Genomic DNA, 19,980 nt, shown 5'->3' with positions numbered 1-19,980 from the left:
TCCTGAAGGCTCCCATTAGCATTTCTTCTAGGGCAGGTTGTCTGGTAATGAACTCTTATAACTTTTATCTATTAATTTCCATTTCTCCTTCATTTTTTAACTTTTTTTATTTCATTTTTTAGAACATTTTAATTACTCCAGAAACGAAATAAAGACAAAAAGGGAAAGTCAAATCCTTCCATACCCCTAACTACCCCCCTAGATTATTTTTTTTTTAATCTTCATTTTATTGAGATATATTCACATACCACGCAGTCATACAAAATAAATCGTACTTTAGATTGTTTACAGTACCACTACATAGTGGTACATTCATCACCCAAATCAATCCCTGACACCTTCATTAGCACACACCCAAAAATAACAAGAATAATAATTAAAGTGAAAAAGAGCAATTGAAGTAAAAAAGAACACTGGGTACCTTTCTCTGTTTGTTTCCTTCCCCTATTTTTCTACTCATCCATCCATAAACTAGACAAAGTGGAGTGTGGTCCTTATGGCTTTCCCAATCCCATTGTCACCCCTCATAAGCTACATTTTTATACAACTGTCTTCGAGATTCATGGGTTCTGGGTTGTAGTTTGATAGTTTCAGGTATCCACCACCAGCGACCCCAATTCTTTAGAACCTAAAAAGGGTTGTCTAAAGTGTGCGTAAGAGTGCCCACCAGAGTGATCTCTCGGCTACTTTTGGATTCTCTCTGCCACTGAAGCTTATTTCATTTCCTTTCACATCCCCCTTTTGGTCAAGAAGATGTTCTCCGTCCCACGATGCCGGGTCTACATTCCTCCCCGGGAGTCATATTCCACGTTGCCAGGGAGATTCACTCCGCTGGGCGTCTGATCCCACGTAGACGGGAGGGCAGTGATTTCACCTTTCAAGTTGGCTTAGCTAGAGAGACAGGGCCACATCTGAGCAACAAAGAGGCATTCGGGAGGAGGCTCTTAGGCACAACCATAGGGAGGCCTAGCCTCTCCTTTGCAGTAACCGTCTTCCCAAGGGTAAAACCTGTGGTAGAGGGCTCAACCCATCAAACCACCAGTCCCCTATGTCTGTGGCCATGTTAGCAACAATGGAGGTGGGGTAGGCGAATACCCCTGCATTCTCCACAGGCTCCTCAAGGGGGCACTACATCTTCTTTTCCCTTGTTTTTCTTTTTTTTTTTTTTAACTTTCCCTTCTTTTTTAAATCAACTGTATGAAAAAAAAAGTTAAAAAGAAAACAAACATACAATAAAAGAACATTTCAAAGAGACCATAACAAGGGAGTAAGAAAAAGACAACTAACCTAACTGCTTAACTTCCAACATGTTCCTACTTTACCCCAAGAAAGTTACCTAATATAGCAACATTTCTGTGAACTTGCTCCTACTATATGCATCACAAATTAACAGACCATAGTCATTCCTGGGCATCCCCAGAATGTTAAATAGCTTATCTGTTCTTCTTGGATTATTGTTCTCCCTTCCTTAATTGCTCTCTATTGCTAGATCCCCTACATTATACATTATAAACCATTTGTTTTACATTTTTCAAAGTTCACATTAGTGGTAGCATATAATATTTCTCTTTTTGTGCCTGGCTTATTTCGCTCAGCATTATGTCTTCAAGGTTCACCCATGTTGTCATATGTTTCACGAGATCGTTCCTTCTTACTGCCGCGTAGTATTCCATCGTGTGTATATACCACATTTTATTTATCCACTCATCTGTTGAAGGACATTTGGGTTGTTTCCATCTCTTGGCAATTGTGAAGAATGCTGCTATGAACATTGGCGTGCAGATATCTGTTCGTGTCACTGCTTTCCGATCTTCCGGGTATATACCGAGAAGTGCAATCGCTGGATCGAATGGTAGCTCTGTATCTAGTTTTCTAAGGAACTGCCAGACTGACTTCCAGAGTGGCTGAACCATTATATAGTCCCACCAACAATGAATAAGAGTTCCAATTTCTCCACATCCCCTCCAGCATTTGTAGTTTCCTGTTTGTTTAATGGCAGCCATTCTAACCGGTGTTAGATGGTATCTCTTTGTGGTCTTAACTTGCATCTCTCTAATAGCTAGTGAAGCTGAACATTTTTTCATGTGTTTCTTGGCCATTTGTATTTCCTCTTCAGAGAACTGTCTTTTCATATCTTTTGCCCATTTTATAATTGGGCCGACTATACTATTGTCATTGACTTGTAGGATTTCTTTATATATGCAAGATATCAGTCTTTTGTCAGATACATGGTTTCCAAAAATTTTTTCCCATTGAGTTGGCTGCCTCTTTACCTTTTTGAGAAATTCCTTTGAGGTGCAGAAACTTCTAAGCTTGAGGAGTTCCCATTTATCTATTTTCTCTTTTGTTGCTTGTGCTTTGGGTGTAAAGTCTAGGAAGTGGCCGCTTAATACAAGGTCTTGAAGATGTTTTCCTACATTATCTTCTAGGAGTTTTATGGTACTTTCTTTCATGTTGAGATCTTTGGTCCATTTTGAGTTAATTTTTGTGTAGGGGGTGAGGTAGGGGTCCTCTTTCATTCTTTTGGATATGGATATCCAACTCTCCCAGCCCCATTTGTTGAAAAGACCATTATGACTCAATTCAGTGACTTTGGGGGCCTTATCAAAGATCAGTCTGAGATCAATAGATCTGAGGGTCTATCTCTGAATTCTCAATTCGATTCCATTGATCTATATGTCTATCTTTGTGCCAGTACCATGCTGTTTTGGCAACTGTGGCTTTATAATAAGCTTCAAAGTCAGGGAGTGTAAGTCCTCCCACTTCGTTTTTCTTTTTTAGAGTGTCTTTAGCAATTCGAGGCATCTTCCCTTTCCAAATAAATTTGATAACTAGCTTTTCCAAGTCTGCAAAGTAGGTTGTTGGAATTTTGATTGGGATTGCATTGAATCTGTAGATGAGTTTGGGTAGAATTGACATCTTAATGACATTTAGTCTTCCTATCCATGAACATGGAATATTTTTCCATCTTTTAAGGTCCCCTTCTATTTCTTTTAGTAGAGTCATGTAGTTTTCTTTGTATAGGTCTTTTACATCTTTGGTTAAGTTTATTCCTAGGTACTTGATTTTTTTAGTTGCTATTGAAAATGGTATCGTTTTCTTGAGTGTCTCTTCAGTTTGTTCATTTCTAGCATATAGAAACATTACTGACTTATGTGCATTAACCTTGTATCCCGCTACCTTGCGAAATTTGTTTATTAGCTCTAGTAGCTGTATCGTCGATTTCTCAGGGTGTTCTAGATATAAGATCATATCATCCGCAAAAAATGACAGTTCTACTTCTTCTTTTCCAATTTGGATGCCTTTTATTTCTTTGTCTTGCCGGATTGCCCTGGCTAGCACTTCCAGCACAATGTTGAATAACAGTGGTGACAGCGGGCATCCTTGTCTTGTTCCTGATCTTAGAGGGAAGGCTTTCAGTCTCTCACCATTGAGTACTATGCTGGCTGTGGGTTTTTCATATATGCTCTTTATCATGTTGAGGAAGTTTCCTTCAATTCCTACCTTTTGAAGTGTTTTTATCAAAAAGGGATGTTGGATTTTGTCAAATGCTTTTTCAGCATCTATTGAGATGATCAATTGATTTTTCCCTTTTGACTTGTTAATGTGTTGTAATACATTGATTGATTTTCTTATGTTGAACCATCCTTGCATGCCTGGAATAAACCCCACTTGGTCATGGTGTATGATTTTTTTAATGTGTCTTTGGATTCGATTTGCAAGTATTTTGTTGAGGATTTTTGCATCTATATTCATTAGGGAGATTGGCCGGTAGTTTTCCTTTTTTGTAGCATCTTTGCCTGGTTTTGGTATTAGATTGATGTTAGCTTCATAAAATGAGTTAGGTAGTGTTCCATTTTCTTCAATGTTTTGAAAGAGTTTGAGTAAGATTGGTGTCAGTTCTTTCTGGAAAGTTTGGTAGAATTCCCCTGTGAAGCCATCTGGCCCTGGGCATTTATTTGTGGGAAGATTTTTGATGACTGATTGGATCTCTTTGCTTGTGATGGGTTGGTTGAGGTCTTCTATTTCTTCTCTGGTCAGTCTAGGTTGTTCATATGTTTCCAGGAAATTGTCCATTTCCTCTACATTATCCAGTTTGTTGCCATACAGTTGTTCATAGTATCCTCTTATAATTTTTTTAATTTCTTCAGGATCTGCAGTTATGTCACCTTTTTCATTCATTATTTTGTTTATATGGGTCTTCTCTCTTTTTGATTTTGTCAGTCTAGCTAGGGGCTTGTCAATCTTGTTGATCTTCTCAAAGAACCAACTTTTGGTGATATTTATCCTCTCTATTGTTTTTTTGTTCTCTATGTCATTGATTTCTGCTTTAATCCTTGTTATTTCTTTTCTTGTACTTGGTTTAGGATTGGTTTGCTGTTCATTTTCTAGCTTCTTCAGTTGATCCATTAGTTCTTTGATTTTGGCTCTTTCTTCCTTTTTAATATATGCATTTAGTGCTATAAATTTCCCCCTTAGCACTGCTTTTGCTGCATCCCATAGGTTTTGGTATGTTGTGTTCTCATTTTCATTCGTCTCTATATATTTAGCAATTTCTCTTGCTATTTCTTCTTTAACCCACTGATTGTTTAGGAGTGTGTTGTTTAACCTCCAGGTATTTGTGAATTTTCTAAGTCTCTGATGGTTATTGACTTCTAATTGTATTCCATTGTGGTCAGAGAATGTGCTTTGAATAATTTCAATCTTTTTAAATTTATTCAGGCTTGTTTTATGTCCCAGCATATGATCTATTCTGGAGAAAGTTCCGTGAGCACTAGAAAAGTATGTGTATCCTGGTGATTTGGGATGTAATGTCCTGTATATGTCTGTTAAATCTAATTCATTTATCAGATTGTTTAGGTTTTCAATTTCCTTATTGGTCTTCTGTCTGGTTGATCTATCTATAGGAGAGAGTGATGTGTTGAAGTCTCCCACAATTATTGTGGAAACATCAATTGCTTCCTTTAGTTTTGCCAGTGTTTCTCTCATGTATTTTGTGGCACCTTGATTGGGTGCATAGACATTTACGATTGTTATTTCTTCTTGCTGAATTGCCCCTTTTATTAGTATGTAGTGGCCTTCTTTGTCTCTCAAAACATCCCTGCATTTGAAATCTATTTTATCTGAGATTAATATTGCTACACCTGCTTTCTTTTGGCTGTAGCTTGCATGAAATATTTTTTTCCATCCTTTCACTTTCAGTTTCTTTGTGTCCCTGTGTCTAAGATGAGTCTCTTGTATGCAACATATTGATGGTTCATTTTTTTTGATCCATTCTGCGAATCTATATCTTTTAATTGGGGAGTTTAATCCATTTACATTCAACGTTATAACCATGAAGGCATTTCGTGAATCAGCCATCTTATCCTTTGGTTTATGTTTGTCATATTTTTCCCCTCTGTCTATTAATATCCTTTATTGTACCCATACTGAATCTCTTTAGTACTGAACCTTTCTCCAAGTCTCTCTGTCCTTTCTTTGTTTCTCTGTCTTTAGGGCTCCCTTGAGTATCTCCAGTAGGGCAGGTCTCTTGTTAGCATATTCTCTCAGCATTTGTTTGTCTGTGAAAAATTTAAGCTCTCCCTCAAATTTGAAGGAGAGCTTTGCTGGATAAAGTATTCTTGGCTGGAAATTCTTCTCACTCAGAATTTTAAATATATCGTGCCACTGCCTTCTCGCCTCCATGGTGGCTGCTGAGTAGTCACTACTTAGTCTTATGCTGTTTCCTTTGTATGTGGTGAATTGCTTTTCTCTTGCTGCTTTCAGAACTTGCTCCTTCTCTTCTGTGTTTGACAGTGTGATCAGTATATGTCTCGGAGTGGGTTTATTTGGATTTATTCTATTTGGGGTTCGCTGAGCATTTATGATTTGTGTATTTATGTTGTTTAGAAGATCTGGGAAGTTTTCCCCAACAATTTCTTTGAATACTCTTCCTAGACCTTTACCCTTTTCTTCCCCTTCTGGGACACCAATGAGTCTTACATTTGGACGTTTCATATTATCTATCATATCCCTGAGGTCCATTTTGATTTTTTCAGTTTTTCTCCCCATTCTTTCTTTTATGCTTTCATTTTCCATTCTGTCATCTTCCAGGTCACTGATTCGTTGTTCAACTTCCTGTAGTCTTGTACTATGAGTGTCCAGAATCTTTTTAATTTGGTCAACAGTTTCTTTAATTTCCATAAGATCATCCATTTTTTTATTTAGTCTTGCAATGTCTTCTTTATGCTCTTCTAGGGTCTTCTTGATTTCCTTTGTCTCCCGTACTATGGTCTCATTGTTCATCTTTAGTTCTTTGAGTAGCTGCTCTAGGTGCTGTGTCTCTTCTGGTCTTTTGATTTGGGTGCTTGGGCTTGGGTTATCCATATCGTCTGGTTTTTTCATATGCTTTATAATTTTCTGTTGTTTTTGGCCTCGTGGCATTTGCTGAACTTGATAGGGTTCTTTTAGGGTTTGTAGACCAATTGAAGTCCTTATCTCTAATTTATCACATCTACAGCTTCGTGGAGTACACTTTCTCTAACTAACCAGCAGGTGGCGTCCACGAGCCACCTGTTCTCCACAAGCCAGTTCTCCCCTGCTTTGCCTTTTTGGTGAGTGGGGGAGTGAGTCTTGTGGGGTCCAATTGGTGTACCAAGCTTGCGTGTGTAGTTGGTGTTGCCTGCCCTGTATATGGGGCGTGTTTCTGGGCAGTCAGGGAGGGGGGGGGTGGCTCTAACAATCAAATCTCCCTGGTGATCCTAGAGTTTTAAAGCTGCTGCAATAGTCTAATCCTTCAGTTCAGTCCTGCCACAGTTTGTCTCTGCCACTGACCCACAAGTCCTTGGTATTGGCGTATGGCTCCTGAGACTTGCAAGTGGGCCCCTCTTCCAGGCCGTGCACCCCGGGTCCTCTGTTGAGGGATGACTGTGCTATGTCACAGGTGAGTGCCGTCCCCCCAGGGCAGTTCTGGGCTGCTGGGCTGTGTAGGGAGGCTCCCAGTCTGCTGAAATGATGGCTGAATGGGGCTTTGTTAATTCACACTGCTCTACCTTCCCAACTCTGGGACAATCAGCTGAGTTTGCAGGGAAGGCTAATGTCCACGCCCAGTTTTGTGGTGTGTGCCTGTTATTTGAAGCACTTCCGTCACACTGGGTTGTCTGGGGCAGTTCTGGGCTATGGGGCTGGCGATGGGCAGGAGTGTTTCCTGTCCACCAGGATGATGGCTGTGAGCGGACACCCCCCTTTTCTTGGGAAGTTGTGGTGTTTAGTGAATTTTCTCAGCCACTGGATTATTGCGTTTTGTCTCAGAGCTCTCCTAGTTCTGCTCTTGACTTGACCTGCCCAAATAGCAAGTCTTTGAAGCTTTCTGTATTGGGCTTCTTAGAGTAATTGTTTTAGAAAAAGAAAAAAGGATTAAAAAAAAAAAAAAAAAAAGGGGCCCTCCTCAGAGATCTAATGGGTTATTGAAATGTTAAGAGACAAAGCAACCAGGGCCATTAAGGAAAGGTCCACAGGGCAGAGAGATCAGCTTTTCTTCGGGATTTGCATATGCGCCTCAGGGCCCTTCCCCTTTCTATGTTCACCAGAACTCCAAAAATCCTCCGCTTTTATTTTGGAGTTTTTCGTGTTGTTTTTTTTCTCTATGCCTGTCTCCTCTCTGCTGGGCTGGCTGCTCTCAGATTCTCTGGTGTCTGGTCTCAGTCTATCTATGGTTGGAGTATGGATCAGTAGAATGAAACTCCGATAAGGGCTGCCACTGCAGTTCTCCCTTCTCCTTCCCGGAGCTGACAGCCCCTCCTCCCACGGGACTGAGGCTGGCAGGGAGGGGCGCGGGTCCCCTGGCCACAAAAACTTACAGATTTCGCTGATCTCAGCAGTTCCACGTTTTCATGAGTGTTGTATGAAGTATGCCCAAAGTCAGATTGCTCTGTGGTGTCCAGTCCACGCAGTTCCTGGCTTTCTACCTACTTTCCTGGAGGAGTAACTAAAACATACAGCTCACCAGTCTGCCATTTTCTCTCCTTCATTTTTGAAACATAATTTTGACAGATACAGATTTACTGACAGTTTTTTTTCCTTAAGGACTTTAAATATGTCATTCTATTGTCTCCTGACCTCTATGGTTTCTGATGAGAAATCCACTATTAATCTTATTGGGGATCCCCTGAAGGTGACAAATACGCTTGTCTCTTGCTGCTTTCAGAATCCTCAGTCTTTGGACTTTGACAATTTCACTCTTCAGTGTGTGTCTTGGTGTAGATCTCTTAAGAGCCTCTCCTGTTTGGAGTTTGTTGAGTTTCCTGGATGTGTATATTCATGTCTTTCATCAGATTTGGAAAGTTTACAGCCATTATTTCTTCAAATAACTTTTTCTGCCCCTTTCTCTCTCTCTGTTATCCTTCTGGGACTCCAATGATGTATGTGTTGGTATGTTAAATGGTGTCCCACAAGTCCCTACATTCTGCTCCTTTTTCTTCATTGTTTTTCTTTCTGCTCCTCAGATTAGATCATTTCAATTGTCTTGTCTTCAAGTTCACTGATCCTTTCTTCTACCTGTCCAAATCTACTGTTGAATCCAACACATGAGATTTTTTATTTCAATTACTGTATTTTACAGCTCCAAATATTTATTTGGTTCATTTTTATAATTTTTATCCCTTTATTTTGTTCGGACAGCCTTTTCCTAATTTCCTTTAGTTCTTTGTATCTGGATTCCTTTAGCTCACTGAACATATTTAAGACAACTGACTTAAAATCTTTAACCAAAAGTTTCAATACATGAGCTTCCTCAGTGACGGTTTCTGGCAAATTCTTTTCTTCAAGTAATTGGGTCACAGTTTCCTGTTTCTTTGTGTATTTTATAATTTTTGTTGAGAACAGGACATTCTAAATATTACATTGTTGTAACTCTAGAAAACTAGTCTCCCATTCCTTGGGGACTGCTAGGGTTGTTGTTGCTGAGGGTCAGAGTCCTCAATTTGTGACTAATCCAAACTATTCTGCTTTCAAACAGGGAGTGGAAAAAGAAGGAGGAGGGAAAAAAAAAAGAATACATACTGCCTCTCTAAGACTCCTCTGCCATTTTTGCCTGAAGGGCTTTGAAAGGATGGCAATCTGAGATAGCTGATAAAAAGCTGTGACCAGCAATCAGACCACACACATGCAGATTTTGGAGAAGCAGGTCCTTATATCCACCCTGGTACCAGCAAATGGCAAGTTCCTACTGCAGTCCCCACTGCTGCTTGTTGCAGAGTCGGGGAATGGAGAACGGTAACAGCTGCACAAAGGGTGAAATTCACCTACAGTTACCGTGATTTACCAGCCTTTTCCCCCAGCTATTCACCGCATGCTACAAACCAGAGTTCCAAAACAGCTGATTTAGACAGTTCCTACCAGTTCAACAGCTGTTTTGGTAGAGGGACTGATTCCTGAAGTTCCTATTCCACCATCTTCCCACAGTCCTCTCCCCTACTCCACCACTTTTTGACAGGAACTACCCTGCTCACTGTTACTCGAATAATGAGATGAAACTAACAATTTTCATCATGAAGACAATCATACCCAGAGAGAGTATACTAAAATATATTCTGAACCTCTCCCACCATAATCCTTAAATTTCAGCCAAACATCAGGCATTGTTCTCGTTTTCACTTACAAAATAAAAATGTATTTAAGAGAGCTGTTATAATGGAGGACTGACAATTTGGTATGCTGGGCCCTTGATCTTAGAAGCCCCTTATGAGGTTTGTTACTGCAAAGGAGAGGCTAAGCCTACTTGTAATTGTGCCCAAGAGTCTCCCCCAGAGAACCTCTTTGTTGCTCAGGTATGGCCTCTCTCTCTCTAGCTAAGCCAACTTGGCAGGTGAACTCACTGCCCTCCCCCCTATGTGGGACCTGACTCCCAGGGGTACAAATCTCCCTGGCAATGCAGGATATGACTCCCGGGGATGAGCCTGGACCCCGGCAACATAGGATTGAGAAAAAACTTCTTGACCAAAAGGGGGAAGCAAAATGAAATAAAATAAAGTTTCAGTGGCTGAGAGATTTCAGATGGAGTCGAGTGGTCACTTTGGAGGGCATTCTTACATGCTATATAGATATCCCTTTTTAGATTTTAGTGTATTGGAATAGCTCGAAGGAAATAACTAAAACTGTCAAACTGCAACCCAGTAGCCTTGATTCTTGATGACGACTGTACAACTATGTAGCTTACAAGGGGTGACAGTGTGATGGTGAAAACCTTGTGACTCACATTCCCTTTATCCAGTGTATGGATGGATAAGTAGAAAAATGGGGACACAAACTAAATGAAAAATAGGGTGGGAAGGGGGGGAATGGAATGCTTTGGGTGTTCTTTTTTACTTTTATTTTTATTCTTATTTTCATTCTTTTTGGAGTAAGGAAAATGTTCAAAAATTAATTGGGGTGATGAATACACAACCATATGATGGTACTCTGAACAGCTGATTGTACACCATGGATGACTGTATGGTATGTGAATATATCTCAATAAAACTGAATATTTTTTAAAAAGTGCTGTTATAGTCGCCATGCCTTCAATATAAATGAGTGCTTCCCATTTTTCTTATATCCTAGCACAAACAGAAAAATACTACTGTACTGGGGAGAAACCAGAAGATTACTCATGACCAGAGGTGACTGGCCCAGGGATGTGACCAACCCGATAACTCATGGGATGTCTTACAGACAAATTAGGAAACTAGAATGCAGTAATCAGAACAGATTTATCACATACTGTTCCACATCAAAGGATATTTTTAAAGTGGTTTCCTAATCCTAACTACACCAGACAATTCTGTACCACTCCAGTTCTCCACATGATAGCAGATAACTTTGATCCTCACACATGCCAAGGAAACTCTGTTTCCCTGCTTAAGACTCCAAAATTGTGCTCATTCTTAAACTTAACTGTTTTTTAATATTTTCTGATTTTCAAGCTTGATGCTTTCTCATTTAGACATTTTTTAAATGTGTCCCACATTTTCACTGTTACTTATCAAATGCTTTTTCCATTTGACTTAACTAAACCTCTAATCTCATTTTTTCTGGGGTAGATTGCCTAAGATCAAAACATGGGAATGGCTTAAAATAATTCCACATGCTTCACTAATTTCACAATATGGTAGAAACAAGATAAAACACAGTAAGGCATTCATCTTCACCTTAGGAATTCTCTCATAACTCACCATTATACATTCACTTACACAGGCATGAATGAACAAACACGATGTATGGCCAATGAACAAATGAGAAAGGACCAAGATCTTTTTCTGAAACATGTTATATATGCAAAAATCACTAGTGACAACAACTAATTCATGCTGTCCCTCTTCCCCTTAAAATGATGTTATACAATTACCTAATTTATTCCTTTTTTGTCACTATAAAATTTTAGCTACCAGGTCTAAACTACAGTGACCCTAAGTGAGCATTAAATAATTGGAAATAAAGAAGAAATTTAAGGAAGGAAAAAAGGAAGATATCTGATGATAGAGAAAAATTCACAATTACAGTATTTTCCATACAAAAAAAAAAAAAATCAGGTGTCAAATTTCACAGCATTAGTTTTTAAACACAAACCAAAAAACAATTCAAAATCACTACCCAGTTTGCCTAATACAATTTTATTTGGCAATTACCTACTCATGACATTTTATATAGTTAATGAAAAAAATTTCATAGACTATATTAAAGAGATAGGTGAACAACTTTCCCTTTTGCCCAAAAGTAGACAGCCACCTAAATGAGAAAATGGAATTTTAACTGTGTAGAAGGTTCTTATCCTTAGAAGATTTGGGGAGAAATATTTAGAGGGGAAGTATCACAATGTCTGCAACTTATTTTCACATGTTTCAAGAGGAAAAAATATACACACATACATTTACATATACATGCATGGTCATGCTAATATATCTGGTTAAGGGAAAAGGAAAGCAAATATGGCAGGATGTTAACTTGGTGCATCTAGATAAAAGATGTTCATTGTAGCATGTTCATAAATTTAAAATTTCTAAAAATAAAAAAGTTGGGGAGGCCATCTAGAAAGCTATTTATCCCTTCCTTGAAGAATATGCCCATCAAAAAAGTAAAGGAGCAAAGAACAAAATTGAGTTTTATAGGTAAAACATCTCAGATCCAACATTTACATGGAAAACTCCTCAGCCATAAATACCTTAATTCAAAGAAAAGTTCTGATACTCACATTGCCCATGTATTCCGACAGGAGGTCCTGCAGGGCCTGGCGTACAGCATTGCACTCTGCCACAATGCGCTCACGCCGGTCATCACGTGTGCAGGACGAGTCGGCCATCAGGGCAGCACCACTGATGATGCTTTCCAGACGCTCCTCCAGAGAAGGCCTAAAGCGCTCCTCACTGAAGCTCAAGGGGTCCACAATGATTTGTTTCTGCAGAGGAAGCATCACTGAACATTAGTGCTAATCACTGATCCTTCCGTTATTCCAAAGTGAGTGAAGTGTTGATGAGTAAGATCAAGATTTAACACAAAAATTCCAACATGTAAAAGAAAGTTACACCTCTTGGCAGGTGCGTGGTCATCTCTTGTGAGTTGGCCTATGGTGATTCAATTCTCAAAGGCATCTGAAGTAATACTACCCAGCAAAAAGGGGTCTGGTTAAGATTATGTTACCACAAATGCAAATACAACTGTGCCAGCATGAAAATCATGCTCAAGCTACTTGAGTATCCATAGGTGAATGTATGTATATTAGTACATCATCAAATGAGAATTACAAGGAAAACCAAAGTTATCTTTTTTTTTTTGCTTTGCGGGATATAGACAATGTCATAGTTACATGACATTAGCAGAACTGTTTTGTCACACAAAAAAAAATTTAATGAAAACAAAAGAATGCATTTATAATGAAGTCCAATCTATTTTCTTCACATCACTCATTTTATAAACAACTCTTAAGTCTCAACTTTATCCTATGTTGTTGAAGTTAGAGATTTTCCTTCCTCAAAGAACTTCAGGACAATTCTCCCCAACATAGCCACTCTCTGAGTTTCAACTGCTCTCAGAACAACTTCCTCTATCTCCTCTTTCCCTGACTCCACTAAACACAGCCATTATCAGTGACAAGTGACATCTGGTCACAAGCCAACTTTAGGTACAAAGTCAAATGGTGACACCGTCATGACAGCAGATACTGGCCTTCCTCCAATTTCTCCACATGACAGCAGATACTGGCCTTTCTCCAATTTCTCCACTTGACACTCACAGTGCTAAGTGTCTGAGCAAATAATCTGCCTTTAATTTTTCTTCCTAGGAACTATGTTCCAATAAGTGTATCTTTCTTCCTTCCCTTCCAAAGAACCCTCAGTATTAAAATTGACATGTAATACATATGTTGAATTCAATATTAACCTACATTTTATCTGGTCATTTTTCTTACCAGATTAGGTTATTAAAGGATCTACCTGATCAAAACTGTAAATACAATGTTTTGTGGCCAGCAGAAATGAGGAATGAATGGTCACAGAACTTTAATAGAGTCGTAGAGCTCAAAAGATCTGAGATGATTTGGCCCAACCTCATCTTTTTAAGAATGAAGAAACTGTGACCCTAAGAGGCTAACTATCTTCTAAAGTATATTATTCAGCTTAGGGCAAAAAGCCACCCTTACTGTGTAAAAGAGGCAAATACCTAATAACTGCTAAATTTGGGGGGGGGGGGGGGGGACGACGACACAATAGTGCCAGTAAATTATAAGACACACCATACAAGTTTGCTATAAAGTCATTTAATGTTTAAGGCTCCAGAGTAAAAATTCAGAAGTTCTAATACCGTGGTCTTTAGGCTTAACACTGTCTTTATGATTTATGGCTGATTTGTCAGTCTTAAATCAGCCATGCATATTGAAGGCTCAGTAACCCAAGCCAAAGTCAAGGGGTGAGACAAAGATAACAAAGAAAAGGTAAAGGCAAGGAAAATCTTTTAAAAACAAAATGCACTCCACTATACTGATTCTATACTTCAAAGCATCCTATTTACCTATGAAAGAACGCTGGTCACCTCGAATTTTCCCTTACTTTAATTATTTTTTAAAATCTGCCCCAACAATTGGTTTAAAAAACAAACAAAAAAAAAACCTTAAGAAAATCTTAAGCTGCTGCCATCTACTGGAAGCCATGAAGCACGTGGGTAGGAATCAAAAACACAAAACGCACTAAAAAATTAGGATTTGAGTTGTAAGCACAGGACAGTGATCTAAGGCCTTATCAAAAAAGGTCATTATATGGCATTATGCTAAGAAAATACTTTAATCCCAATTTGCTTCTGCTTGACTAAATTTTGTCCACTATTTCAACTTCACTGAGAAGATAAGTATAACTAAGGTAGAGAAGATTTTAGGATGACAGCACTTCTCAGTCACTTATGATGTGTCTGTATCTGCCACTAGACTGAAGACTTGGAAGGTAGAGCCTATGTCCACTTTTTCTCTGTATTTCCCATCACCCCCCATCTATCTGCCAGGAGATCAATATCTTGGTTGAAATGAACCAAACTCACATCCGCAATAAAGAATGGCCTCATAGGAAACACAAGTTGCATGAAAGAATTCAGAAGTTTAACTCAAATTTTACAAAACAAAGAAAAGATGAATGCTGCTTTAGACCTAGTCAAGATCAAGTAGACTGATGATTCATAGCACTTTCTTTCCACTTGGATTGCACATCTAGTGGAAACTGAACTTTCATCAGAAGCCTTGACCACAGTTGCCCCAGGAAACTGTTGTCTTTTGGGGGACGACCAAGAGCCTGAAGTTTCCTCCCAAGAATAACTTACATCAAAGTTATTGAGTGCATACGCCAGTTCTCCTCCTCCTCCACCCTGGTGCTGGGAGGCATCATCTGATGCGGTGGCCTGGGCTGCATTAGAAATGCCAGTGACCGCCTGCTGCAGCTGCTTGTATATCAGGTCCCTGTTGGCCTTATAGGCAGCAACATCTGGGTGCTGTAGGCACGCCTGGGATGCAGTATAGAGGATAGGAACATTTTTCTGGAGGATTCCTCTGGCTGCAGCCATCTGATCACGATGGCCCACATCCTTCAGTTCCTACAAAAGTAAAAGAAATTGTAACAGTCTTTATATGGGTTCTGTGCATATAAAAATGTGTCAGTAAATGCTGAGAAGTTAGAGTTTCTACTAATTAGACACAGTATTTTCATTAAAGTCTGGCTTGAAAGTCAATCACAAAAGAGGCAAGATTTCCTTAGGAGTTATGAGACTGAATTCTGGAATCAGACAGACCTGGATTTGAATCTCCAGCTCTACTTCTTCCTGGCTATTATGGCCTTACTTAAACTCTCCTTTCCATTTGTCCTTCTGCAAAATAGAGCTAAATAATAGTACCCCCTCATGTGACTGTTTTGATGACTGAATGGCATAATGCATACGGAGCACCTACACAGTACTAAACAAGGCACTAAATTAAAGGCAACTCATATAATTGCCTAGCATCTTGATTACAACTATATAAAGATGTATGTACGTATTCCAACCAAAATAGAAGGATCATTTGAAGACATATTTAAATAGCATAAGATTCATTATAAGGATTTCATTTTTGTTACACAAGCTTATTAAAATAGTTTTGTGAAATGTAGGTCAGGATACCACAGGTATATACGAACTCTGCAATGTGACACAGGTGAGCGTGGGGTGGGCCAGCCTCAAGAGGACACAACTCCACCTCTTCCCTCCCCCAAAGACCACCTTAGGACACAGAACCAGATTTTCTTCACACAGTAAATTCAGAAGTTCTCTCATAAAAATAGGCCATTAAATTCTTTCATCAATTGTAATAAATGCACCACACTAATTTATGTGTTAATAATAAGAGTGATATATGGGAACTAGGTATTTTCTGCATGATTTTCTGTAACCTACAAACCTACACCTTCACTAGTTTAAAAAAAAAAAATAGCTCTAGGAAATAGCACAAGAGATGGGGAAGATTCACACAGGAAACTGGTTTCCCTGTATTTGTTTCTGCATTTTTTCCCCATGGGCATGTATTATTTTGATTAAATTTTTTGAAATAAAAAAATCAGGTCATTAAGGCATAAAGGTGAGTCCTATGTGCTCCATTTTGTTAATGCAATTTTATTGAGATATATTCACATACCACACAATCATCCAGCTCCATGGTTTTAATCCATGATTTTATTGTAACATTAGGTATAGATGTCATCTTGAATAAAATTGCCCTTTTATGACTTCCTCTACCCAGTAATCATAATTCACAGTTACAAGGATGTGAGGCTTCTTTCATGGTTTCACTACTAGCATCTACTCGGTAGAACACTAGGCTGGGTAAGATATAAGGAGTGACACTAATAAGAAACACTAAAAGGGGGTACTTCTGGCATCCTATTGTTACTTATATTACTCAGGAAAAATAACAAGTATGTAGTAAATGTGGATCACCACCACTTAAGAGGAATATAAGTGATAACCCTAACTGACCACCAGATCCATTCCAACTATATTGTATATGTGTTCACTGAATTTCAATGTTAATGTCACCAACTGAATCTTTGAGTACAAATCTAAATGATTTAAAAATTAGAGTATTACATGTGTAAACAGTACGAGAAAACTGACTAACAGAGAAAGGCCAAAGTCAATTACTCAATTAAAAGTCTGACTTAGCTATTTAATGGCTCATCTTTCTAGATGAGCTCCTAATTAAGCATTAGCAACACAAAACTGCCTTCCTTTTTCTGAAACTTCATCTCATTATATATTTCAGGTCTGCATCTCTATTCAAACTTTGTATAATATGACAGCTTACTTTTCCTCCTAGAATTCTTTTCTCATTTGGAATCTGAATTTGCATCTAATAGCTCACGGAGCCCCAAATGCCCTGTAGTACAGTACACTAGGCTAAATATTCACAAACAGGACCCTACAGATTAAAAGAATTGGTGATCATTTCAAGAATCAAGCTATGGCAAGGCGCTGAGACTAACCATTACACTTAAACAGCTTGTGCACATGTTCTATATGGCATTTTCTAAATATCTTGCCCTCACCACAATTTCAGAGGCTCTAATTTAAGTCTTCTAGGGAGGCATTTGCCTTTATTGTCCCCTATTCTATAAAATGCTTTGCCATGAGCTTTGGCATTCCTCCTATCTATAATCTAGATCAGAACAGCCTCTTAAAGATGACACTGAAGGTCATCTAAAGTTAACAGATGTCAGAGTTACTATTCAACACCTGACTTTCCTAAAGCCACTAGGCTGGCCTGGTATGATAACTTCTACCTTTCCAAAGACCATACGAAGATAAACATTCAGAAACAAGACCTTGTAGATTTAGAGAATGTGTGATCATTTCAAGACCCAAGCTGTGAAAAGGGACTGAGGCTAGCTAATTACACTGAAACAGCGGGTGCACATGATCTGTGTAGCATTTTCTAACTATCTTGCCCTCACCACAATGTTCCATGACAAGCTCCTATTTACCAAGTATGGTGGATATACTTTAATCTATGATGAAAATGTCAACTAAATACCATCATTCATCCTAATTGCTTAAAGTGGTCTACATTCTCTCTTTAGAGAAGCTCTCTACAGCACAAAGAAACTATATTTTTGTTAAGTAAAGATTGAAAAATGGACACTATCACAGGGCAGCACTATTTATTGTAATAAGAATCAATCAAAAGGATTCTTTTCAAGACACACAATACTGGTAAGTAAACCAGATTAATGAAAAAACTGAACTATTAAGCAATGTAATAGAGTATTTATGAAAGTAGAGCCGCTTGGCCTACTTTAGCCTTCATGATTCCCCCACCTCACCAATCCAGTTACAGTGCAGGCAGACTCAGGAACAGCCAAACAGAAGCATCAAAAGGAAATATCTACTTTCAGTGTAATTTGAACCACCCATCCCATTCAGTGACCAAGAAACGGAGAACAACTTCTAAACACTCTATAACGTATCTCTACCCAAGAGCTATAAATTCAAGTTAAGTTTCCTCTCCTTTCCCTTTTATGAATATAAAATTGTAACCAGAGATACATTTGAACAGCGTCTTCTCTTGGAATCAAAAAACTATACTTTAAGAAATGATCCATGACCAAACAACCAATCCAGTCCAAATTATTTACAAATAGAACACTGGCAGTACCATTACCTCTGTTCAGGTTTTCAGAAAATTAATCATGGAAGCCAGAATTCACTGACTAGATCAGATATAAGGAGAATCTAGCTCTCACCAAATATCTCAACATGTCCTATGCAACTGGGTGATGGAATATAAGCAAGAGCCTGGGGTGGTTCTCCTAACAGGAAGCAGTGTCGATGCTGGCCCATCTTTACCTCTGCCATCACTTCTACCCTTACAGCCGAGGAGCCTAGAGCCTAATGGAAATCACACACTTCTAGTCAGCAAAGAGTACTCTAGCCCAAGGAGGAAATAACAGATTAGGGCTGCACTTAGAATCCCATCCTAGGATGAATCAGGACTACAGCAAAGTGATTTATTCATTAAACAAGTATTTATTGAATATTACTCTGTCCAGACAATGTTCTAGGCACTAAGAATTAAAGGAATACTTAAAACAGACAAAATCCCTGTCCACTGGAGCCAGGAAGGGTTCAAATTTTGGCTCCATCACTTACTAAATGAATGACCTTGAACAATAACCTTGCTTAATTTCTGTGGCACAATTCCTTCATCTATAAAAACGAATATGTAACCAATTTATATTATATACCTTACATTATTTTGTCAAGATTAAATGAGTTTATGTTTATAGAGAATTATAAGAGTGTTTGGCATATAGTAAAAACCTTATTAGAGTTATCCATTATTATCATCAGCTTCTGCAACATCATCACCACCACCACCACACCATATCTTGGAAAAACGTTAAGGATAAATAGGTCAATTCCCTGAGCCTGCAGACTTCATGAGGCTTGCATTTTCTCATTCATGGCTGCCCCTTAAATGATATAAGGGAAGCTAAGGGGGCAAGTACACACATCACATCACAGTCAACTAACTATTGCTCTTAAGGAAATACTCCCTTTTCTAGACTAGGGCTGCTGCAAAGACAAGAGGCTCACTGAGGGAGTAAATTATTACAAATCCTGCCTGGGAAAGAAGAACAAGACAAAAGTGACAACAGTCGAGGGGGCTAAACATACAGCTGTGAAGGAAACCTGCCAGAAAACACACGTTGGGAAAAACATGGCCAGTTACTGAAGGAGGACAGCATGCAGTACCCAAAGGGAGAATGAAGTTTAATTCCCAAGAAAAGCATTCATTTATATAAATATAAATATAAATATAAATATAAATATAAATATAAATATAAATACAAGAGAACATTTTGTGAACAGGAGGGATATAGGGGTCCAGGAGTTCATAGTCAGTCTACTGAATGGATTTTCTTGTAGGGGAATACAGCTAAAAATTAAGGAATTAGGCCCAAGAAAACTAAAAATGACTACAATATACCACAAACCCAAGAAATACTTTAAAATGGGAACAATATATTATATAAAATCCCAACAGAGAACAGACAATGAAACGAAATTGGCAGTGTGGTGGTTCCTCAGTAAACTAAATATTAAGTTGCCCTAAGACCTGGCAATTTCACCACTCAGTATATACCCAGAAGATCCATAAGCAGAGACACGAACAGACATTTGTACACCAATGTTCATAGAGCCATTATTCTCAATTGCCAAAAGATGGAAAAAATCCAAACGCCCATCAACGGATGAGTGGATAAACAAAATGTGGTATTTACATACAATGGAGTATTACTCAGCTGTAAGAAGGAATTAGGTCCTGAAGGATGCAACAAGGATGAACCTTGAGGACATTATGCTGAGGAAAATAAGTCAGACACTAAAGGACATATATTGTATGATCTCACTAACGTGAACTAGCTAAAATATGCAAACTCAAAGACATAAAACTTACAATAC

At 38.6% G+C, this 19,980-nt stretch overlaps 1 protein-coding gene across 2 annotated transcripts in view; it reads right to left on the bottom strand.

Moving 5' to 3' along the window:
* The window catches only part of CTNNA1 (catenin alpha 1), a 215,254-nt gene that overhangs the window by 133,374 nt on the left and 61,900 nt on the right, over positions 1–19,980 (bottom strand). For both annotated transcript variants that reach the window (XM_037800817.1, XM_037800818.1), the window contains 2 exons: positions 14,812–15,081; positions 12,206–12,409 (listed from right to left, as the gene is read on the bottom strand). In XM_037800817.1, the coding sequence (XP_037656745.1) occupies positions 12,206–12,409; positions 14,812–15,081 (474 nt within the window). The remainder of the gene's footprint in view (positions 1–12,205; positions 12,410–14,811; positions 15,082–19,980) is intronic.

The sequence above is a fragment of the Choloepus didactylus genome, chromosome 13, assembly GCF_015220235.1.
Source record: "Choloepus didactylus isolate mChoDid1 chromosome 13, mChoDid1.pri, whole genome shotgun sequence".
Taxonomy (NCBI): domain Eukaryota; kingdom Metazoa; phylum Chordata; class Mammalia; order Pilosa; family Megalonychidae; genus Choloepus; species Choloepus didactylus.
This window is presented reverse-complemented; position numbering and strand designations above follow the sequence as displayed.